A 24814-nucleotide genomic window follows, 5' to 3' on the forward strand; every position below is an offset into this window, starting at 1 on the left:
GCTAACTTGCAGAGGCTCCCATTGGCCTCAGAGGGAAAAATTTGAGGAGACTGAGAGACAGACAGACACTGATCTAAGAGATCAACTGAAAAAGAAAAATGCCTGCAGTGGGGGCTGGGCAGGTGGCTCAGTGGTAAAGCACGTGCCGTGTGCATGCAAGGCTCTGGGTTTGATCCTCAGCAACACACAAAAATAAACAGAAAAATGATAGCATGGATAGTGACACTTACAAGTTCCTAGTAATATGCAGAGGAAAATTTGGAGATGGCTGGAGTACCAAATCATTATTCTGACAAATATAGAAAAAGAGCTAAGCAGTTCCTTCCCCTTCACATAAAAATGCTACTTCAAGATAACTAAGACACTGACAATGGAAAATTCTTTACAGAATGCCCGCTAATGAATGCAGAAGGAATCAAAGGATCTGATACACGCTTTTCTAACACTTAGAGAAATAAGTTTAGCCTATTACCATCAATGGATACTTCAGCCATTAGAAAGACTGATAAAAATTTTATAAAGGAATTGGGCTGATTTCACAGGCCCTGTAGGGACTCAGTTTGGCCTGACTACAGCCATCCTGGGTCCTAACCACCATCACTGCCCCTGAATAACCTGGTCTGTTTTCCCCTCATAGACTTCCCAGCATGCTAGTTTTAAAAAAAAATGCAAGAGGAATGATGATCTAATATAAAGATGAACTAGGTTTGGATGCTGATTCTAACAAACTGTAAAAACCAACATTGATATAGGAAAAAAATCTGACACAGGACAGTCATTCCATAGTACTATAAGAATCACCATTAACTCCTTAACATTTAACAACGGCAATGGCAATTATTCAAAAGAAAAGTTTTTCTTCACCACGTATGGTGGCACACACACCTATAATCTTAGTAGTCAGGAAGCTGAGGCAGGAGGATCTTGAGTTTCAGGCCAGCGGCTACACAGTAAGATCCTGTCTCAAAAAAAAAACAAAAAAAACAAACAAAAAAAAAACGGCTGGGCAGATGGTTCAAATCTGTAATCCCAGCTACTTGTGAGGCAGACAGAGATCAGGATGATCGTAGTTTAAGGGCAGCCCAGACAAAAAGTTAGCAAGACCTCATTTCAACAAACAAGCTAAGCATGGTTGCTGCATGTCTATGGTCCCAGACATGTAGGAGGCCATAGGTAAGAAGATCACAGTCTGAGGTCAGCCCTGGGCAAAAACTCAAGACCCTATCTAAAAAAATAACTAAAGCAAAAAAGGACTGGGAGTGTGGCTCAAGAGTACCCGCCTAGCAAGCTTTGGGCCCTGAGTTCAAAGCCCAGCACTGAAAAAAAAAAAAAAAGTCCTCATCAGTTAAAGATGAGTAGAAACATTTACAAGGGGAATGACGTGACATCTGAGATCTGCCTCAAAATACTATAGGCTAAGAAGAACAAAGAGCAAACAAAAAAGGTCAAGGGCATTTAAAGTGAAATGGCTACCTCCTGAAGTTGGTGATGGGAACATGGAATTCTCTGTTTATATGTTTGGAAAGTTCCCTGATAAACAGGATGTTAAAATGCATTTAACTTTCTCCTAGAATTTTCTTACCAATGGACAACTGTTAGAGCACCATTGTTTAAATCAAATTGTTCTCAGTAGGAAAACGTATGTTCACAGAGAGTAATAAAATACTTGTTCATAATGCTACAAAACTGGCCACAACCCAAATTTCTAGGAACCTAAAAATGTATAAGTAAACTATAGTGTTTTTTGATGTTTAATGTTTATATGATAGAACGCTACTCAGCAGAAAAAAAAGGAACAAACTACTGGTTTGTAATAACATGGATAAATCCCCGAAATGTTGAATGAAAGACGTCTTACACTAAAAGGTTCATCCTGTATGAACTATTTAGATGGTGTTCTAAGACAAGTAAATCCAATCTAAGGTAGGGAAAAAAAAAACAATGAGAAAAACCGTCGTTACCTGTTGTTATATCCATAGTACTGCTATACCAGAGCAAGATCGGGTAATTTGTAGAGAACCGAGACTTATTTCTACAATGCTGCCAGTTGGAAAGTTCATGTCAAGAGGCCTGGAGCTGACAAGCACGCTGCATCACCCGATTGCAGAAGCTGAAAGGACAAGGGTGCCCACGGAGGAAAGAGGAAAGACAAAGAGAAACAGCAAGAGCGTGCTAGAGTGGGCCAAACTTGCTTTTGTAACAAAACCACTTTTGGGATAATGAACCCATTCCCACTATAACAGCATTAATCCATATTTTAATTAATCCACTTTTCCATTGGGGATTAACCTTGGGGGCACCTGAAGGAGAGTGGGGCAGGTATTGCTGGGCAGGGCCATGAAAGAACTTTTGGAATAGTCTATAGCTGGCTAAAGGTTTTGGGTTACCCAGGTGCAGGCATTTGTTAATATTCATCAAATTTGTGTGTTGCATTATATATAATTCTTTGCGGGGGGAGTAGGACTGGGGTTTGAACTCAGGACTTTGTTCTAGCAAAGCAGGTACTCTACTGCTTTAGCCAGACCTCCAGTCCATTTTGCTCTGGTTATTTTAGAGATGGAATCTCATGAACTATTTGGCCAGGCTGGCTTCAAGCAGTGATCCTCCCAATCTCAACCACACAAGGATTACAGATGTGAGCCACTGGTGCCCAGCCATTAAATGTAAATTTTAATCTTAAAAGGAGATACATACATTGACCTCTAGTTAATGATATACATACTGAAGTATTTGGAAGGGGAGAAGACCACTGACATTTACAACTTAGTCTTTTCTTTTTAATTTTTTTAGGGGGTACTGGGGTTTGAACTCAGGGTTTAAGGGCTGATGGAATGGTTCAAGTGAAAGAGCATCTGCCTAGCAAAGCTTAGCAAGCATGAAGCCCTGAGTTCAAGCCCCCATACCACATTAAAAAAAAAAACAAAACAAAAACCAAAAATTAACTCAGAGCTTCATGCTTGCTAGGCAGGTGCTCTACCACTTGAGCCACTCTGCCAGTCCCTGCAACTAACTTACTCTGAAATGCTCCCAAGATGCAAATCCATAAAATGGGTTGACATTGGTAAAGTTATATAGAATAATCTGGATAATAGACTTTTTCAATCCTGTCTGAAAATTCTTCCTAGTAAAATGTTGACAGAAATAGACAACTGACGGAATAAATTATGGCTAAATAGAATGTGTGCTGCCTGTGCATGCGTGTACATGCACATGTACTTGTATGTGCGAATGCATGCACTGTGTCCACACACACACATGCATGTTGTACACAAACACACAAGTCTGGTGAGAAGGTATGCAGCTCTGGGTGCTGAGAGCACCTGAGGTGCTCTGCCCTTGCTGCTGTGGGAAGATCTCCAAGACATACGGGCTAAAAGGAGAAGGGACGGAAGTGGCTTTGAGAACCTGCTGCTGTCCTGTGGAGGCTGGCAAGGCTCAGCGTACTTTGTGCTGAAGGGTTTCAAATTCTCACCTCATGTCTTTTTTGCCTTCCTGCCCCAACACCAGGGGGACCTGCTGGGGCAGGAGCTCAGAGGTGCTGGGGGTCCAGGCCTCTGGGGCAATGCTCAGCCACTGGGGACAGAAAGCATGAGTTATATGCTCCGGTTGCCCAGTGATAACCTTATTACACACTCTCGTCTAGGCTTTTCCTTCTTTCTACCTGCCCCTTTTTCCTGTGCTCTTGGATGGCTTCTCAAGCCATCTGCATCCAAGTCCTTGCTTCATGTTGCTTCTGGAGAAACCCAGATTTTAAGAAAAGTGGTACCAGGAAGGGCCTCAACACTGGATATGGGGTCTGCACCTGGATTTCCCACAGACATCAAATGGCAACAAGAACCCTATCCTGGTACTCACTGGGTGGTGATGCCTCAAAAGTCCCTCGCTATGCTGGACTGGGAGGAAGTTCAGGTAGGGGGGAGAGGCTGGCCCGGGCTTCAGCTCTCTGGAGGTTGGCTGGCTCTTCTTAACAGATTTGGAAGCTTTGAAGAAAAAAGACTGACAGGCTCAGACGAGCCATCTTCTCAGGGCATTCTGTGGATACCAGAGCTTCTCTGGCATCTCCTTCCAGAAAGGGAATTCCCAGACTTTACCATGGTGGGACACTGGAAATGGATCTTGAAGAGTCAAAATATATGGCTGCACGTGGGGAGTGACTGGCATGGCGTACAGCCCCATGATTATCATCATGGTGAAGGGTCCTGAACCCAGTCCTTATGCTGGTGTGATGGCTCTCTGAAACCTACTGACCTGCAGGAAAGGAAGATGGACAGGACTGCTCTGAACCCTGAGATGGCATGGGATGGTTCAAAGAGATGGCAGTGCACAGCTCTCTATCACCCCATGGCTGCATTTACTGCTCCAGTCTGTCACATAAGGCACCTTGACTGTTAGAGTGTTCATGGACTGTCTTGCTTGTCTGATATATGAAGGACACCATGTTATTTGGACCAGGGAAGCAGGGACAAGTCTCTGAAATTGAATCCCAAAAGATGAGCATGAGGGGAGCAGTAGGGACACTTCAGAGGCAGATGATCTGAGACACTGTGCAACTGTTGACACTATGGCCATTAAGAACGGGGAAAATCCACATCATGGGTCCAAGTGACCCCTCTCAACATTTAAGGATCAGAGATGATCCAACCTAAAGAGCAAGCTTCCTTTGAACTTCCCGAGCTGCAGCACCATTTAACAGAAGTGAGGTGATCGAGAAATGTGGGAGGAAGAGGAAGAGGAGGGAAAGAAACAGGAGAAAAGGGAGCAAACTGCCTTCAGTTCATTCTCCCTAAAATGCAAATAACCCAACATTTTCCCCGTGTGCAAATGCTACCTCTTCTGAATGAAATGGCACTGGAATGGAATACTGAGGAGATATACTTTTATTTCACACTTGCAGGGGTGAGGGAGCATCGGTACTTACAAGGCATGACATACAAAAGAAAAAGCAATTCCAAGCAAGGCGAAGCTCATACTTTCTCAAGGGCCCCCACATACGCACACACAACACATGTAACACTGGAGGAAAACGGCAGTACAAACAAAACACCCTTGGACCAAAATACACACCAGGACCTGATACTGACCAGCATAATTTTCTAAGTTACTTACTTCAGTGGTAAATAAACATCTCTTAAAAACACATTAAATAAAACACTATCAATCATTAGGTAATATGAACATCCCCCAAGCTTCCTAATCCCTACGAATAAAAATAATTCTATCTGCATTACTTAAGTACATTCCTTGACTTGTGCAAAGAAATAAAAGCAGCTCTGTGATGTCACAGGTTAAAGGTCATACCAAATCCATGGAGATACTTTATCTTCAGGTCCCTTTGGACTTCCCTGGAAAGTACCTACTCCATGGATCTCTATCCCCAGCACCCACCCTACACACTTTTTTTGGCCATACTGGGATTTGAAAAGATAACGAGGAACGTTCCAGTGAAAGAATCAAGCTGACAACTCCTGGGCCTGTAGTTCAATCTTAGCATCACTGAAGCAAGTGACATCTTTCCCCAAAACAGAAAAAGTTGAACCTGTCTTTACAGAGCACCAGCTTCACCATTCCCCAGAAAATAGGAGGGGCAGAACATATTAAACACCACCACAAACCTAAAACACAGGACATTCTAAGACCTACAACCCAGATAATTTGAACAAACAAGAGCCCCAGAATGAGGAGAGGGATGTCACAGACTCAAAGAGGCTTAAGAAACGTGTCAGGGCTGGCGGAGCAGCACAGTGGTGCCACCAAATAGATGGAACACACAATGTATGGAACTTGACTTCACATCCTCACTGAAACTAAAGAACTGTAAAAGACATAATCCTCATGAAATTAGAAGAAGAAAGTAAACCCAAAGCTAGCAGAGGCAGGAGATAAAAGATTAGAGCAGAGGTGTACAAAATAGGGACTAGAAAACACTACCAAAAAATAAACTAAACAGATTTTTTTAAAAGATCAACAAAATTGACAATCCATTAGCTAGTTTAGGAAAAAATGAGAGACTACTCAAACAACTAAAGTAAGAAATGAAAGAGGGGATATTATAATTGATGCCACAGGGGCAAAGAGACTGGAGGTGTGGCTCAAGTGGTAGAGGAAGCATGAAGCCCTGAGTTCAAACACCAATCCACAAAAATAAATAAATAAATAAATAAAATAGAAAAACCCTGTTAGAATAAATGAATTCAGCAAAGGTGCCAGGATATAAAATCACTATACCATACCTGTTTCTGTACACTAACAATAAACAATCCTAAAAGGAAATGAAGAAAACAATTTCATTTACAAAAGCACCAGAAAATATGAAATACTTAGGAACCAAGCTAACCAGAGAGGTGAAAGATTCACACAATGAAAACGATAAAACACTTCATGGGTTGGAAGACTTAATATTGTAAAGGATGTCCAGACCACTCAAAGTGGTTAACAGAGTCAACACAATCCCTATACAAATCCCAAAGGCATCTTTTTCAAAAGTAGAAAAATTCATCCTAATGTTCCTATGGAATCTCAGAGAGCCCCACAGAGTCAAAACAATATTGAAAAAGAAGAACAAAGGCAGAAGATTCCTACCTCCTGATTTAGAAACATATTATAAAGCTACAGTAATCAAAACAGTGTGATAATGACATAAAGACAAATACATCAATAGAAGAGAATAGTAAATCCATACTTTACTATTTCTATAATAAAAGGTTTAAAACAAACTAAATAAGAAAAAAAAGGATGGATGTTTAGAATGAATGGCAGTAGAATTTATTGAGATTTTTAACAATAGCATATCACAAATGCTATTGTGGATTTTAAAAAAGCATTACATTTAAATTTCCATCTAACAGATATAAAAAGAACTTTAATCAAATGGAAAGAATGATCAAGTTTCAAGTAAATTTTCTCCATCGTCTTCCCCAGTCACAAGCAGTAGTAAGACAAAGAAGATAAATGGGTTGGCCGGGCACTGGTGGCTCATGCCTGTAATCCTAGCTGCTCAAGAGGCAGAGATCAGGAGGATCTCAGTTCGACGTCAGTCTGGGCAAATAGTTCTCGAGACCCTATCTCGAAAAAACCTTTCACAAAAAATGGCTGGTGGAGTGGCTCAAAGTGAAGGCCCTGAGTTCAAATCCTAGTACCAGAAAAACAACAACAATGAAGAGGATATGCAGATTAAGAACACTGAACAGAGAGGCAAAATACCATGGGGGAACTGTTCAGCAGGGCAATACCGGACAGTAAGGGAAAAACTTCTGCTGCGAAGACATCTGTGCAGTTAGAGAACACAAACCAGGCATGAGAGGGGGTTGACGCTCTTCTCCAATACACAGGACAGACCCGTCTGTTATAGAAAAACAACTGGTGAAACACAGGCTTCAGAGTGGATGAAGCGTACACTGACCACAAAACAGCATCTAACACAAAAAGGACAGACAGATTTAAAAAGGGGACTTCGATGTCTGATCGGAAATGTCACTACGAATCCCGCCCCCCAATAATGAATATATCCTAATAAAAATCTATAATAAAAAAGGAGGGGGGAACTTGATGAAAGCTAATTTCACCAAGCCCAGGGCACTGATGAGAAAGATCCAGAAATCAAGAAACTGGTAAAAAAAGAGAAATGTGGGTAAGTCAAACACCATCAGCGGCAGCAGATAGGAGTGAAATGATCCTAACTTGCTTAGCCTTGTGAAATCAAAACAAATAACTGAATGATTCCCAAATGGGGCTACATCACAAAGGGTATTTGGAAAATTGGCCTTCCTGAGGCTGGAGGGATGGCAAGCCTGGGAGTGGTGCCCAGAAGGAAGGCAGGGAATGGAGCATCCCTCCTAGTATCCCACCATCTACAAAATGTGCGTTCTACACCAGGGAAAAAATGAGACTATGGAAGTCTTAACTCAAAGACTTTTTTTTTTTTTTTTTTTGGCAGGTCTCAGGCTTCACACTTAGAAAGCAGACTGCTTAAGTCATATCTTCAGTCCATTTTTCTGTGGTTATTTTGAAGATGAGGTCTCACAGACTGTTTGCCCAGGCTGGCCTCAAACCACGATCTCCCAATTAGCCAGGATTACAGGTATGAGCCACCAGTACCCGGCTTCAAAGACATTTCTTAAACTTGAGTGGATGGCCCACTGTCAATCCCTTAGCTGCCCAGGAACGAGGAGGCGTGGTCTCCCATTATACACCAGGAGGACAGGAAGATAATGAAGAAACCGTGTCTACCAGGCAGACCATACGTGGGAGACCAATACAAGCAGAAAGGAAGGCAGTCTCACAGCAGCTGTGGCTGTGACAAGTTACTGGACCCTGGTAGCAGGCTCCATGCTACCTGCTCACATGCCCAGCATTGGCTACTCTGGAAATTCTCTGTTCCCCAATGCCCAGCAGAGTTCTTTACTAGGTCCCAAAGTGTTAAAAACAAAACAAAAAAAATTAACATAAATCTGAGTGCTGACTGCATACACTGTGCCACTTGGGACCTCATACACTTATCTCAATAATGGGAGTAGATTAATAAGTACTCCCATTTTACCTTCAGGTCACTGCCTGATGCTGCCCCACAAGTGAGCAGCAGGGTGAGCCCACCCATTAGAGGGCACCTGTGCTCCCTGTCACAAAGACAAGTTACCCAGCAAGACAGCTCCACTGGGCCTAGGCCCTCTTCTCAGTGAGGCCTTTTCTAAGAGGGGTGCTTAAGCCATCCCAAGGTCAAAGTCTCTCTTGTCTCTGGCAAGGGTGAGGCTAATAGGTTTGGCTTCACTCCAGAGAATAACCCCTGCTTGTTTTTATATGTGCCTAGGAATGGCCTGATCATTCTGTGGCCAGAGCAGGAAGGACAGTCCTGGCATTCAGACTCAAACCTGGGTGAGGACTAGGGGCCTGTTTCCTGATGTCTTCAAATATGACTGACAGCCTTCACTGAAACCAGCAAGTCCCTTACAGGCCCTGGTCCATGTAGTTAAGGGGAAACTGAAGTCAGTCTCCAGCAAATCCCTGGGAAGGAACAGCAGGTTCTAGGGGCTTGGTTGTTTTCTTTTTGCATTTATTTAATGTAGAATCCTGTACTCACCTGTAAGGTACTTAACCATCAGACTGCAGGAAGAACTTTCATCAGGAGGTAGAACTGGTATCTAGCCCCAAATCTCCAACATATATATGTATGTTTGGTTCTTTCTGTGTGTGGTTTTTTGTTTGTTTTGGTGGTAGTCCTGGGCATGGAACCCAGGGTGTGGCACATGCTAGGCAAGCGTTCTACCATTCAGCCACATCTCCAGCCCTCCAACATTCCTGTCATACTGCCAGTGTCCTCACTCTTTGCCTTAGCTTCCCCATCTCTAAATAGGGAAGCAGCTTGTCCCTGATTACGTTACCCAAGTGCTGTATGAAATGTAACAGGGGAGGCAGAGCCTTGTGAGGGCCTAAGAGCAGCAGTGCCACCAGCACTTACCATGGTCTCACTATCTCTTCCTACACCATCCCAGCCCAGCAGCCCATCACCTAAGGCCCCAACAGGAGGGCCCTGTGTTCCTGTGGGCTTTGTTGATACCTGAAATAAAGGTGACTCTGACAGAACTAAGGAGGGGGTCTCCCACCTCGCCTGCTCCCCCACATTACCTACCATGTCCAGAAAGGCTCTGTACCAATGATTCTGGAAACCATCTATGTTCTAATGAGGGCTAAACACCAAGAGGGAAAGGATCCTGCTGCTTCCTGACTCCACACTCTAGAGGTGTCCATTTCCAAACCCCACACTGCAGCTCCTCCCTGTGAGGTGTGTAGGAGGGCCTCACGCAATCCCAACTGGAAAACATGCAGGTTCTCATTTATGTGACCTCAGTGGCCTCACAAGTGCATATCAAAAAGCAATTGATCATCTAAAGCAGCCTGAACTTGCTAGGCAGCCCCACTACAAATCACTGTTCATAGTGGGCTGAGGCCAAGGGGGCACCAGCAAAGCTGGTTGGGAGAGGCTGGAGGGGCAAAGCAGGCAAACCATTCTGGAGAGGAGCAGGGGTGAAGAGTGAGGGGCAAGGGCAGGGCAGGGGCACTCAGGGCAGGTTTAGGGTGCCCGCTTCAGGATAAGCTCTGTGATCTCTGCCCTGCTCCCCAGCCTCATGGGTATCCCATAGTAGGCCGTGCCCGGGCTGACATACACAAATGTTCCTTGGGCCACTCGGTAGAGACCAGCAAAGAAGGGGTTCAGGAGATACACTGCCACATTCATGGGAAAGATCTGCCCTGCATGCGTGTGTCCAGAAAGAATGAGGTTTATATCTGGGTGTGCCTGGAGGGCTCTCTTAGCAGCCAGCGGCTGGTGAGCAAGCAAGATGGTGGTATGGTCTGGGCTACAGCCCTCCAGAGCCTTGTCCAGGTCCATCCCATGGCCAGAGTAGTGCAGAATGTCTGCTTCAATATCGTCCACCCCTGCCAAGCAGATCCAGTCATTGTCTTCCTTAGCATTATGCTGGGCCCCAGTGGCAGAAACCTTCACATTCTCATTGTGAAGAGGCCGGACATGCAGGGATTCCAGCAGTGCAAACCAGTTACTGACGTCCGACGTGTAGTACTCGTGATTGCCTGTGACAAAGTAGGTGCCGAGGCGTGAATGAAGTTGGCCCAAGGGAGTGACAGCCGTCCGCAGGACTGAGGCTTCAGAATCAGAGAGGTCACCCACGATTACTGTGATGTCTGGTTCCAGGGAGTTCACCATCCTCACAAACATCTCCATCTTGGTCCTGCCCACTGTGGGCCCCAAGTGAATGTCTGAGAGAAGCACAATCTTGAGGTTGTTCATAGAGGGGGGCAGCTGATGAATGGGTACCTCCACGGTTTTCACAGCTGGGGGTTGGGCAGCATTCAGAAGTCCCATTACACTGAGCACAGCAGTCACTACCACTGCCAGGGCAGGCCTGAGAACCAGCTTCCTCGTCTTGTCAAGGCTGCCCACAATTCTACCACTGCGCCAGGCCAAGAGCTGGTAGGCCTGCTCCACGCTATTGAGGATGCAGAGGAAGAAAAGCATGATGATGTAAGCACCCAGGCAAGAGTAGGCTACCAAGGAAAGGAGATAAGGCTCCTCGGCCACTAAGAAGAACATGGTGAAGAAACTGGAATGGGCCAGGGCCAGAAATGCCACGACGACCAGCTTCCAAAGCTGGAAACAGGTCGACTCCCCCACTGGGGAGTGGCAGAGGTTGCTCACTGTGCAACGCCAGATGTAGAGGGAGCCAATAAGCATCAGTGAGTTGACAAACAAGGCAAGCTGCAGGCGAAACAGCCAGCGCCAGGCCCTGACCTCAAGGCTCTCTGCCAGATAGGAGCGGGAGACGATCATGGACACGAAGACAGTGACAGCAGCCAGGGCAGCCTTAGAGCCCAGGGATAGCTGCCGGAAGAGCACCATTTTCTCTGCTCCTGAAGCGTCCCCACCAGTTCTGTGCAGGTGGGCACTGGAAGGCGATTTCCTTAGAAAGGACAGTGGCCAACGAGAGGATTCCAGGTCAGCTCCGCCTGCAACCAGGAACCGGCATCAACTTTGTGGGATATTAGAGCAACCCTGTCCCCATTCAAAACCCAAAGGCCACTTACATCTGTCCAACCTGCCTGGAATCCAAGTCACTCAGTTGCTACACTTTATTATTAAAATACAAACACAGGATGGTGACACGATGGGAGGTTTCCATTTTCTTAACATATTCTGTAGTTTAAAGTTTCTTCATTATAGCATAAACTGTGGTTTGTTTGTTTTTTTTTTTAATAACAGGAAAAACATTATTCTAAATTAGGGCTTCTCAAAGTGTGGTCTGGGGAAATGCTTTCAGAAAGTCCATTTAGACAAAACTATTTTCATGATACTAAAGCCATCACTGCCTTTTTCATTATCCCTCGTCATGAGTGAACAGTAGAGTTTTCCAGAGGCTATGTGACATGTGATCTGACAACAGACTAAATGCAAATATAGATATAATGCAACTCCACCCTCAAAACTGTGGGAGAGATACTGTTAATTTTCAAAAAATACATTATTTATTAACATGTAACACATTTATTACTTAAGAAAATTAATAGTATCTTAAAATTTCACTTAGGACAGTTACTGTTTGAGAACCTGCTGTTGCAAATAAATGCAAACAAGGAAATAATGGAAAGCTAGTCTGTTGGTATAATCCTTCAGTTCTAGGCCCAGAGGCCCAGGAGGGAACACCTAAACACTTAAGAATGCCTGGGGTGATGCCAGCTTCTCTGTGTGGGCCACCTAATGACGCTGCACAAGGCTCCTGACCTATCAGGGCTGCTCGGTCCACCTGCTTCTCCTCTGTAAATACTGATCACTTCCCTCCCACTCTGATATTAAGATCTGTTCCCCCCCCCCCAACACCACCTTCATCACTGGCTCTCACAGCTGGCTAGCTCAGACCCAGGGCTCCTCCAGGCCCGCAATCAAGAAAACTTTTGTCTACAAAAAAACCCAGGAGAACCACAGATGGGAGGAGAGGGAGCAGCAAAGACTTAATTCGGCATGACCTTCTCCCAAAGTGAAAACATTCTCAGCAGCTGCTTTCTAAACACTTAAAAATTTAAATCTTGGCTTTAGACAGATGTACGACTTTTCTCTGCCCTTGGCGCATATCGATAGATAGCCTTTTATTGAAGGGTGTAACTTACAGGTCAAAGGGCTCAAATTCTACCAACTAGTACTTAAAATATACCTCAGATTCAGCCCACCTGAACGCTGGAGTCACCGAAGTTGATTCACAGAACACGCAGAGGGGTGATCGCTTGGGTCAACCACTCCCTCTCCTTTCGGCAGACGCGATGCTCACTTCCCCGGTGCGCCCCAAAGCCTCATCTACTCGCCTTTCCAGACCTCGCTCCAGCAACGCTGGCGCTCACCTGCAGCTTGCCTCTTCCCACCCTCCACCAGATCGCCAAACCCTACAGGAAAAGGTTCCCACGAACGCGATGGTAAAGCCAGCGGCGGGAACTGGCGAGAAGCGGACAAGCTGTTTGCAAGGGAAGATCGCCCCGCAGGAAGATGCGCGGGTGTTCCCATTGCGGGGGCCTCTCCTGACCCCATTTTTCTCCTTCCGGAGCGCTCCGCAGAGCACCGACTAAGCAAGGGAGGGCGCCCCGCGGCCGAGCCCGCGCGCCCCGCAGCAGCCCGCGTAGCGCGGGAGTCCCTCTCCCAAAAGTGGGAAGATTTAGGCGCCTCTCCACTCCCCACCTCGTTGCACCGATGGGGAAGTAGGTCCAAGCGAAGGGACGACCAATGCGGAACACAGGCGACCGAGCTACCTACCGGGAAGGGAAGGACAGGCGCCCCGCCCGGCCGGCCGGGCCCGCCCCCGACGGGAGGGCCGGTCCACTGCCTGCGCTCCGCCCGCGGCCGGCCTGCCTGCGGTCGGGGGGAATCCGGGGTCCCAGGCTCCCCTCCTTGCAGGAGCGCTGGAGGCTACGGCCTCGACCCGTTCCCAGTCAGCCTGCCCTTGGCAGTGCGTCCCTGCGCAGGACTCCCGCAGACTTACGCGCAAGCGGTGCGCAGAGCCCAGCAGCAGCGGCCCCAGCAGCAGCGGCGCCAGCAGCAGAGAGAGGATGCGAACCAGGACCCCAGGCATGGCCGCCCCCCAGCCACTCCGCTCCGCTCCGCAGTGGTCACCGGGGCCAGCCGCGCCGCCTCTTTTGGCTGAGGACCCGCTTGGCCCCGCCCCCGGGCCGGCTTGGCCCCGCCCCCGAAGCGGGTCCGCCCCTCGCCCCGCCCCGAGGCTCGGGAGGAGGTGAGCCTGACCACGCGCGGCCGCGTGACTCCAGCCAGTGTTATCTGGCTTTCGCCAGCGTCTCTGCGACAGGAGACCCTATGGAATGGCGATCGGGAGGCCCTGCTGTCAGCAGCTTGATAACGCGCGGGGGGCTTGGACATGGACAGGAGTCTCCTAGCTCCCTGGCTGCCTGGGGAGGACTGAAGGCGGAAATTGATAACAGCTAACCCCCAAAGCGCTAGCTAGAATCCTAGAGTCATAAAACGCTAAACCTGGGCTGGAAGGCGTGGTCCATGGTCCACGCGAATTAACACTACCTGGAATTTACTGGAAGTGCAAGCTCTGGGGCCCCAACCCACAAGGCCTGAATCAGAAACTCTAGGGAAGGGGCCCAGCGATGTCATTTTACAAACCATCCAGGTTATTGCAACACATGCTAAAGTTTGAGACACTGCTCTGGGTTACTGAGGAACTTCAGTGTGTCTCAGCTGTCACAGTTATTCCGAACGCCAATCCCCACAACACCCCGGCCTGCAGAACTTTATCAGTGGGTGTTGGGAGTGACAGCAGCAATACCTCCACCTTTCGGTTTTGCGTGTGATCTTCTGGGCATCTCTGTGTTTCAGGTGGATCTGTGAAATGGGTATGAAGTAGTATTGTTAATACATTTGGGAAAAGGAAGGATTGTGTGTGTGTTGGTTTGTTTGAGGTAGAGTCTTGCTATATAGCCCAGGCTGGCCTGGATTTCACTCTACATCAGGATCCTCCTGCGTCAGCCTCTCCAGTGTTGGAATTATAGATGTGCACACCATGCCTAGCTTTGGGAAAAGGAAAACTTTTAGTGTCCAGGGCCTCCAGAGCTAGTGTAAAGTTAGCATCTTTTTCCTGGCTGCTTCTCTAGTTCTCTAAAAATCCCATTGTTCCCCACCCCATGCACATTTCAGCTTTAGTCAAAACTTAGAAGGAACCTTTAGTGAGGTTACTTTTAAATTATTGTGCTTTAAAATATGGCAGCTTTATTGAGTTATAATTTACATACCATAATATTCAATCATTTTATATGTTGTCTAATTTTATTGTGTTAATTTCTTATTTTTAAAAATAAACGTGTGGTTAAATTATGCTGTTGACAAAGACTCTCTCCCCTGACTATACTTTAGTTAGTTTTTTGTTTTGTTTTGTTTTTCCAGTCTTGGAGTTTGAGCCTTGGAGTTTGAGTCTTGGGGTTTGAGCTGTCCTGGCCACACACTTTCTAGACAGGCACTCTACCTCTTAACCCATGCCACCAGTCTTTTTTTGTTTTAGTTGTTTTTCAGGTAGGTTTTTGCTTTTATGCCCCAGCTAGCCTGTACCTCCATCCTTCTGTTTGCACTTCCATGTACCTGGGATTACAGGTGTGCACCACCATACCCAGCTTTTTCTTTTTTTAATTGGTTGAAATGGGGGGGGTCTCTCAAAAATTTCCCCCCTCAGGCTCGCCTCAAATCTCAATCCTCCTGATCTCTGCCTCCCAAGCAGCTAGGATTACAGACGTGGACCACTGTGCGTGGCTCAGTTAGGTTCTTTTGAGCCCTCTTCTCAATTGAGTCTCAATGTGGCCTTCCTAGTTAGTCCTGTCCTTGCTGAGTCTTCCTAATCCAGGCTCAGCAAGAATCTTGCTGCCAGTTTAGGAAAAAGCCTTTACCCTTGATGATTACCTCTTAATAATTTTCCATCCACGGAAGAGCCCCTTACTCTGCTGTTGGCTACACATTGCCAGCTGTCTGCTGTGCTTGGAGTCAAGCTGGATTGCCCTCCCCTATTGCAATGGGGTTGAATTCTTGATTAACGTCTTCCTTAAAGGCTGGTGGAATGACTCAAGAGGAGTGCCTGCTAGCAAACATGAAGCCCTGAGTTCAAACCTCAGTGCTGCAAAAAAAATAAGTCTTACTTAGAAATGGTAATATGTTAAATTTTTCTTTACCACTGTTCTTACAAATTGTGAATCTTCTTTAAAACAAGAAACAAAAAACAAAAACCTTTGTTTAGTTTTGAATGCTGAGATAATGACTAAATGCCAAGACTCTGGGCTACTGTATTTTTGAGGGGAGGTATGTGGAGATTGGGAGGGGCCACTGCAGGGGAGGGCATCCTTGACCGGGAGGGTGGGTTACCAGGTGTTTGCCATACCACAAGCTCATTAAGCTATTTGTTTGTTTTGTGTTGCTTTCTTTATCTAGGTTTTTTAAAATAAGTTTAAAAAGCTGGGTTTTTTTTTAACTTTTTTCAAAATTTAAAGTAGTAGTTTGTATCTTTGCATTCCAGAAAACCTTTCATGTTGTATAACAAAATAGCTAAAGTTCCACATGCTCACTTTCTTCTTCTTTCCTACTGGACATGTCCTTGAGAGACTGAGAAAGTACCTGGCTGTGGTTCTTTGTCATGTTAGGATCATCCACGGGATCCCAACTCCCTCTCCTTGCACTGTGATGTCCCTTCCAGATTCCAAATTTCAACAAGAAATTTAGTGCCGGACAACAGCACTAAAGAGCAAGGTCTGCAGAGGCAGGCCTACTTGAGTTGGAATTCCAGCTCTGCCACCAGCTAGCTGTGATTGTGGGCAAGAAGCATAATTCCTTCCTTGGTAAACTAGAGATAATGGCATCAAGTTGACTGGGCAATTGTGGGGGTTACCAGAGATAATTACTATAAGACAGTTCACACACACAAGATGTTGGTGGATCAGAAGAGGAAAATGAAATTAGACCTGTGGATTAGATAATATATCAGTGTTAATGTCTTGATGATTTTGGCAGTACTAGAGTTTGAATTCAGGGCCTCAAACTTCCTAGACAGGTGCTGTACCATTTTAACCACTCCACCAGCTCTGATTTGTGTTGGGGATTTTTGAGATAGGGTCTCAAAAACTATTTGCCTGAGCTGGCTTTGAACTGCCATCCTCTTGATCTCTGATTCTCAAGTGGCTGGGATTACAGAAGTGAACCCATTGCTCTGCTATCTGGCAATGTCTTAATTTTGATAACAGCACATGGTCTAAAGATTAAATAACATTTCTGTCCTGTGTTGATTTATTGATTTTGATCATTGCTGTGGTTCTATAAGAGAATGACAGTGTGATTTGAGAGAGAAAATGGTATTCCAGAGTTGGTATTCCAGGCATAGAAAAATCTGAGGAAGGAAAGCAAGTGTGGAAAGATGTTAACATTTGGGAATTGATGAATTCACTCTTTGGACTGTTTTTTTTCAACAAGTCTGAAATTACTCTAAATGGAATTATTTAAAAAGTTCTTTGAGTATGGCAAATTCAACTCTTACCACCTTTTTCCCAGCTTACAGCTTCAATAGATGTTTTTAGCTGAACTGAGGAAAAGTGTTTAGAGCAGGGTGACCAAGTTAAGGGCAGAAGAACAAATCCAGCCCACTGACTGTTTTCTTTTTTTTTTTTTTTTTCCTGATGTAAATTATTTATTTATTTATTTATTTTCATTTTTCTTTTATTATTCATATGTGCATACAAGGCTTGGTTCATTTCTCCCCCCTACCCCCACCCCCTCCCTCACCACCCACTCCACCCCCTCCCGCTCCCCCCCCTCAATACCCAGCAGAAACTATTTTGCCCTTATCTCTAATTTTGTTGTAGAGAGAGTATAAGCAATAATAGGAAGGAACAAGGGGTTTTGCTGGTTGAGATAAGGATAGCTATACAGGGCATTGACTCACATTGATTTCCTGTGAGTGTGTGTTACCTTCTAGGTTAATTCTTTTTGATCTAACCTTTTCTCTAGTACCTGGTCCCCTTTTCCTATTGGCCTCAGTTGCTTTTAAGGTATCTGCTTTAGTTTCTCTGCGTTAAGGGCAACAAATGCTAGCTAGTTTTTTAGGTGTCTTACCTATCCTCACCCCTCCCTTGTGTGCTCTCGCTTTTATCATGTGCTCATAGTCCAATCCCCTTGTTGTGTTTGCCCTTGATCTAATGTCCACATATGAGGGAGAACATACGATTTTTGGTCTTTTGGGCCAGGCTAACCTCACTCAGAATGGTGTTCTCCAATTCCATCCATTTACCAGCGAATGATAACATTTCATTCTTCTTCATGGCTGCATAAAATTCCATTGTGTATAGATACCACATTTTCTTAATCCATTCGTCCCACTGACTGTTTTCAAAGGACCTGCCAGCTAAGAACAGTTTTTACATTTTTAGGTGAAAGAAATGAAAGAATCATATGACATTTGAAAATGTGATATTTAAATGTCAGTGTCCATGAATAAAGTTTTATTGGGCACAGCCCCCTCTAATACTCTATATTCAGCTGCTTTCACATTAAATGGCAGGGTCCAGGAGTTGCAACAGGGACCCCAGGACCCACAGACCTAAAATCTGGCCCTTTCTAGTAAAGTGAGCCAAGACAATATACATTGTAGTTTGTTTCTCAGAGTTTAGCACTTGACTTTGCGTTATAGTTGAACCAGCTATATTAATATTAGCTGTTGTTAGCCTGGAGTAGTGGCTCATGCCTGTAATCCCAGCCCTCAGCAGGCTAAGGCAGGAGGATCCTGAATTTGAGGCCAGCCTGGGCTGCATATATGGTGAGACTCTGTCAAAAAAAAAAAACAAAGCTGTTGTACTGAATAGTTTATCAGCAGAGGCCTCAACAGTAGCTGAAGAACAACGCAGAGGCGAGAGATATGCTCCAAAAACACAGATGAACACTGTTCTTCTGTCCCACCATCTGCACAGAAGATAAGAATCAGCCCTGGACTCTGCCATATTTACCCTGATGCCTCCACAGAGCCATCTGTTCTGTGAATTGCATATACCAATGTCAGTTTCTGACAGCGTCAGTTTTACTTCCCTTCACACTTCCTCTGTGTGTGTGTGTTTGTGTTGGTGGAACTGGAGTTTGAACTCAGGACTGTACACTTGCAAAGCAGGCATTGTATCCATTTTGCTCCGGTAATTTTGGGAGATGGAATCTCTCAAACTATTTTCCCCTTGAACTGAGATCCTCAGCCTCCCAGGAAGCTAGAATTACAGGTGTGAGCCACCAGCACACAGCTCTAATATTGTTTTAAATGCTATTCAAATGATTGCAATTTGGAATAGTAATAATGAAATGATATGTGTCCAGGCAAGGAAAGAATAAGGTGTTCACTAAAAAGATAGGGGAACTAAATGTGATCTATGATCCTAGATTGGATCTTGGACCAGGGAAAAAATAGCAACAACTATGTGATCATAGACTGTGGATTGGAAAATAACATTGTAGCAATATCAAATTTCCTAAGTTTTTTTTCTTGGATGTACTGGGATTTGAACTCAGGGCCTCATAGTTGTGAGGCAGGTGCTGTACTGCTTGAGCCATGCCTCCTGTCCTCAAATTTTCTAATTTTGATAAGTAATGCTATGGTTACACTGTTAGCAAAAACACTGAAATATTTTAAGGGCAAAGAAGCATAATGTCTGCACCTTATTCTCAAATGGCAATAACAGTAACGTTTACACTTATATATGTAATTTAATGGTGTTCATAATGCACATTAACATTACATATATATGATGAGAGAACAAATAATAAAGCAAAAACAGCAAAATGTTAACAATTGATGAAGTACATAAAAGGCATGTAGGAGTTCTTATATCAAAATTAAGTTATTTAAAAAGTAAAAAAATAAGCTAAGCATGGTGGTATACACTTGTAACCCCAGCACTTGAGAGACTGAAACAGGAGGATCATTGCTGAGCTGGAGGACAGTCTGAGCTACATAGCAAGACCCTGTCTCAAAACAAAGCAAAACAAGCAAACAAAAACCCATCCAAGATCTTTAGCTAAAAAAGCAGGGACAATTCTGCTGTGCGGCAATCCCTTATCATTATCACATGACTTTCAGCTTCCCCGTGTAGAAAATCTTGAACCTCATATCTTGGGGTTGAGTTGCGCAACCAGTTGATGGGATTGGTTCTGAAACAATGAGAAGATAAAATTGTGACATAACCTGCCTAGTTTTCTCAGAGATCCCAATAAAAGTTGATGGTGCATCAGGAACACATATGCATGTGACAGTCACGAGCTTTAGGACGTGCTTGGCCACGTTTATCCTTGCAGGGGTTAGAGATACCTGAAAACATCAAATGCCCCAAGTGAGGTCTGCCATAGGGCACTACAAAATGATTTTGTTTCAAACATTTCTCTTTCCTAACTTCCTCCTATCATTGTCCTATCAAGGGCACCTGCTTATCTGCTTCCAGTATCTCTCAGCTGTTTGCAGTGGCTAGGCAATTAGTTTTCCATTCCATGTTTTATCTGTTCCCAAGGCCCACTGTTTCTGCTACCCTCTAAAACACTGAAATATTTTAAGGGCAAAGAAGCATAATGTCTGCACCTTATTCTCAAATGGCAATAACAGTAACGTTAACACTTATATATGTGTATATATATATATATATATATATATATATATATATACATATATAGGCCACCTCTCTGTTTTATAACCACATCTGCAATTGTGGTTCTTTTCATCTCTGAATGATCACAGTAACTTTCTGACTAGATCAGAAGCTACAACTAGATGTGGCCTGAACAGCTATTTGATTTGACACTCACCATGTTGGTGAGTAATTTAATTTAATTACTATACTCATAAGCATTTAATCATGGGAATTACATAGTTTCCAGTTTCTCCTGAAAGATCAGAAAGTCTGTCCACACCAGGTCGATGGCCCCACAGGGTAACAGTGGACCAGAAATATGTGCTGGGACATTCTTAAGGCAGAATAGGTCCCTCAGTTTGGGATGCTGTCCATCTGGTTCACTTCATTTTGACATAACCTACAACAGGCAGGCCTCAGGATAGACTTACATTTGCAGTTTCTAGGTTAGTGAGTCTCTGTGGTGATTTGATCACAGCTTCCATGACCACTGAGTCACACATCCTATGTGACACTCAGATTCCTGAGTCACCTGCCTCCTGAGCCCTTGACTGTCTGCTCTACCACAGCAGCTGCTGGAGCATCTGCCACCCAAAGCTCGCTGTCTAGGGTCTCTGGCTCCTCCAGACACTTTTTTATTTATTTTTTGTTCATTTATTCACATGTGCATACATTGTTTGGGTCATTTCTCCAGACACTTCTGCCTCACTGAGATGAAGCACCAAGCTTCCTCAAAGCACCACTGGCTTCCTCCTGGCTGCCAATAAGGGTAGGTAGTGCAGCCCAGGAGGGCAGGTAAGTTAATTGCTCACAGGGGCTGGAGGCATGGCTCAAGTGGTAGAGAGCCTGCCTGGAAGTGCAAGTTCAAGCCCCAGTGCCACCAAAGAAGAAGAAACAACAGCACAGGACAATGGAAGAGCACACTTGAGCCATGCCCCCAGTCCTAATGCTTCCTTTTTAATGAGGAGTCAATGCCTGCTGGTCACCATCGCTGAAGGAGTTCTTCCCTTCCAGAAATCCCTATTGCACTCTGCCTACATCTAATTTACAACATTTATCTTTCTCCATCTGTGTTATGGCCTCTTATGTTCTATGCTTTAATTCAGGCCCTTACTTTCCTTATAGCGATCCCTTTGAGGGTCTCCCCCTCTGCTTATTGGCCTTCAATCCTATCATCCTCTCCCCACTGATCCTTAGCACATCCTAGTCCTCAGCCAGCAATTATTCCATCTTTCCTCTTACAAGAGGCCTTCCCAGACTCATTCTTAGACTAGCTTAGTGGACCCAGAGGGCACACACAGTACTCTGTCTACATCTGCATTCCAGCTCTGAAGGTAGGGTAATTGAAACTTTAATGTAATCTGTCTTCTCCAAGCCTCCAACCCTCTCTGTGGATGGGGTTGTATCATTTCTCTTACACAGTGTCTGGAACACAAAATGCGTCCACTCTAAGTTTATATAACAAACTGGGGATGTGGCTCAAGTGGTAGCGTGCCTGCCTTGCAAGTGGCAAGGCCCTGAGTTCGAACACCAGTACCACCAAAAAACAATATTAAAAGAGTGGGCTGAGGATGTGACTCAGTGGTACAGTGGCAGAATGTCTGCCTAGCAGGTTTGAGGTCCTGGGCTTGATTCCTAACACTGTAAAAAAAGTCTGAAAAAATTCCTTCAAGATATAGCAAATACAAACATAAATAGATGTCTTATTTCCTATATTCAACTGGAAAGCCTATGGTAAAGGATGTGCCTGTATTCCCACCAAGTCAGCACCTGGTCTAATGCTGAGCAGTGTTTTGAGAGAATGAAGACGCTCAGGTCATAAAAGAATTTTTCATCATAGTCGCACGGGAATGCATCTTCCTTCAATGAGGAGGGAAGGAGCGACACTCAGACACCGCTGTATCTAAGGGAGCTGAATGTCCCCACAAGCAAGAGTCAGTCAGGTTAGACATTGTCTGGTTTTGCTTCCTTCTGCAAATTCTACTGAATTATAATGGAACACAACTGTTCCTTTCTCCTACACCTGCTCACACGTAACTTTGATCCTCAAAGGAAATTGCACTTAACCACTGTAGTCCCACACTCCGTTGCCTTATGCTCTCTATTCTCTCTTCAGTGGCCTTCTCTCTGTCTCTTGTACTCTATTTTCTGTTTGTGTGTGTGTGTGTGTGTGTGTGTGTGTGTGTGTGTATGGTACTGGGGCTTGAACTCAGGGCCTTCACCTTGAGCCACTCCACCAACCCTACTTTTATGAAGAATTTTTTGAGATAGGGTCGCGTGAACTATTTGCCTGGGCTGGCTTCGAACCGTGATCCTCCTGATCTCTGAGTCCTGAGAAGCTAGGAGTATAGTCCCGAGCCACCGGTGTCTGGCTCCAGGCACTCTTTATGTCTCTTTATATCTTTCCCTACAAAGCCATCTTTCATGGGGGCCAATGCACTGGCTTGTGATATGTAGAGGTAGCCTGAGACCCAAGCGGTTCTCAGAGATTGCTCAGGTGCTGTTGTCAAAGTACAGAGGCATGGAATGGGCACAGAATTGATGAACCCAGAGGGAATTGGCCAAAGGACAATGGTGAACAGCCATTTGATGTTTCAGCAGAAATCAATGTGTGCATATGACTGACGCTTACCGTCAACCCCCACGTAAGTCAAACTGACTTACAGGACAAGAAAGGAGCCAGGAGAGAAGAAAAAAGATGTTGCTCTTGCTGAACTTTTGGTCAGTGTGTCTGTTAGCTAGCTCTGTGTAACAAACCATCCCAGACCTTAAAGGTCTTCAACAATCATATATTTAGCTCATGATTCTGTAGGCTAGCTGAGTAGCTCTGGTTCCCAGGCATCTGCAGGGAGCTGGTAAATCTCCTGGCACCAAGTGGTCCATGACCCTTACTATACATTGGCAGGTGTCAGGAATGAGGGAAAGACAATTGGGTGACACATCTCATTCTTCAGCAGTCCAGTGTAGGCTAAACTGTGTGCCGCAAGAGACGGTAAGTCTCAGTGCACAGTGGAACTTCAAACTGTGTGCCGCAAGAGACGGTAAGTCTCAGTGCACAGTGGAACTTCTTCCACCAGTTTTTTGGTTCCAGCAGATCATAGAGCCAAACCCATATTCAAAGGGTGGAGAAACTGATTTGTCTTCACAGAGAAACTGCAAAGTTAAATTGCACAGGGTCGAGGATGTGGAGAAGGCAGGAATTTGACACATTCCTGCAATTAACCACACAACCTGCTTTTCAGTTCTTTGTGCCTTCTAGGTGAGTTTGCATTTTGTAGAAAGAAAACTTTTCTTTGTGTGTATCTTAAAGTGGCTTTCCACTTTGTTTTGACATCCAGAAGAGAGTTAACAAATGATGAGTAATTTCAATAGTTGTCTTTTCTCCCCTTCAAGGTTTATGATGCTTTACTTGTTCATCTTTATTGGCCACACTAGACTTTGAATAACACCTTTCACATGGAGTGGAGTGACCACTGCTTTGAATAATGATTCTAGGAGAAAAAGCTTGATGAGAAAAAGAGACACTTGACAGTCTGACAGATGTGCAAACCATTCTGCAAGTTCTGTTGTTTTTTTTTTTGTGGTATCTGGGTTTGAACTCAGGGCCATGGACTCACCAGGCAAGTGCTATACCTCTGATCCACATCTAGTCCTGCAAATACTTCTTTTCCCAGTTCTCTGTTGTGCTGGAACACAGTTGTAGGTAAAACATTTATTCATTTATTTTTTTATTATCATGTTATTTTTGTACTGGGGATACACTTACAAAAGTTCTTACAATATACCATAGTTAAATTCACCCAACCCCCCCTTCATTCTTCTTCTATGTCTCTTCTCCCCATTCCTGGAATAGTTTCAACGGGTCTCATTGTTCCATTTACATACATGAGAGCATAATATTTGCACCATGTTCACCCTCCTACACCCTTTCCTTATACCCTCCCCTCTCCCATTGGTACCAGCTCCCAGACAGGACCTGTTTTACCTTCCTGTCCTCCATTTTTGAAAAAAAGACATTTTTGTTTGTTTAAGATAGCTATACAGGGAGTTTCATTGTGACATTTCCATGTATTATAAACTGAATTGGTTCATCCTCTCCATTTCTCTCCTTTCTACCTTAGTCCCATTCTTATGGTGATTTCAATAGGTTTAAAGTTCTATATTCATTCTTGTATAGGAAGTACATCACCCATATTCTCCATCCTAACTTCCTTCTTTTATCCTCCCTCTCCCATTAGTGATTTCCCTTAGTGTCATCTGTTTTTCATAATATTGCTTGTATTTATATTGGGCCTATATTCTACATATAAGAGAAAACATGCAGCCTTTGGCCTTCTGAACCTGGCTAACTTCACTTAAGATGACGTTCTCCAGTTCCATCCATTTACCTGCAAACAACAAAATTTCAATCTTTATGGCTGAATAGAATTCCATTGTGTATAAATACCACATTTTCTTAATCCATTCATCAGTAGTGGGGCATCTTGACCGTTTCCATCTTTTGGTTATTGTGAATAGTGCTGCAATAAACATGGGTGTGCAGGTGCCTCTATAATAAACTGACTTACATTCCTTTGGGTATATCCCTAGGAATGGAATTGCTGGCAGTTCTAGTTTTAGT

The 24814-nt window shown here is 44.5% G+C and overlaps 2 protein-coding genes across 3 annotated transcripts in view; both read right to left on the reverse strand.

Moving 5' to 3' along the window:
• Nucleotides 1-13690, reverse strand: part of Glb1 (galactosidase beta 1) — an 80467-nt gene extending 66777 nt beyond the window's left edge. The window contains exon 1 of the mRNA XM_020175169.2: nt 13530-13690. Within this exon, the coding sequence (XP_020030758.1) occupies nt 13530-13619 (90 nt within the window). The 5' untranslated portion in view covers nt 13620-13690. The remainder of the gene's footprint in view (nt 1-13529) is intronic.
• On the reverse strand, nt 2887-13330 carry Tmppe (transmembrane protein with metallophosphoesterase domain). 2 transcript variants are annotated; one of them, XM_074074072.1, is made up of 2 exons: nt 13229-13330; nt 2887-11514 (listed from the first exon to the last, which is right to left on the reverse strand). In XM_074074072.1, the coding sequence occupies exon 2, from the start codon at nt 11405-11407 to the stop codon at nt 10064-10066; it is 1344 nt and encodes a 447-aa protein (XP_073930173.1). In that variant the 5' UTR covers nt 11408-11514; nt 13229-13330; the 3' UTR covers nt 2887-10063. The 2 variants fall into 2 exon arrangements, with proteins under 2 accessions (XP_073930173.1, XP_020030762.1); XM_020175173.2 differs by lacking the exon at nt 13229-13330 and adding an exon at nt 12730-13199.
• Nucleotides 13691-24814: the final 11124 nt, after the last annotated feature.

This window comes from Castor canadensis, chromosome 5 (genome assembly GCF_047511655.1).
Source record: "Castor canadensis chromosome 5, mCasCan1.hap1v2, whole genome shotgun sequence".
Classification (NCBI taxonomy): domain Eukaryota; kingdom Metazoa; phylum Chordata; class Mammalia; order Rodentia; family Castoridae; genus Castor; species Castor canadensis.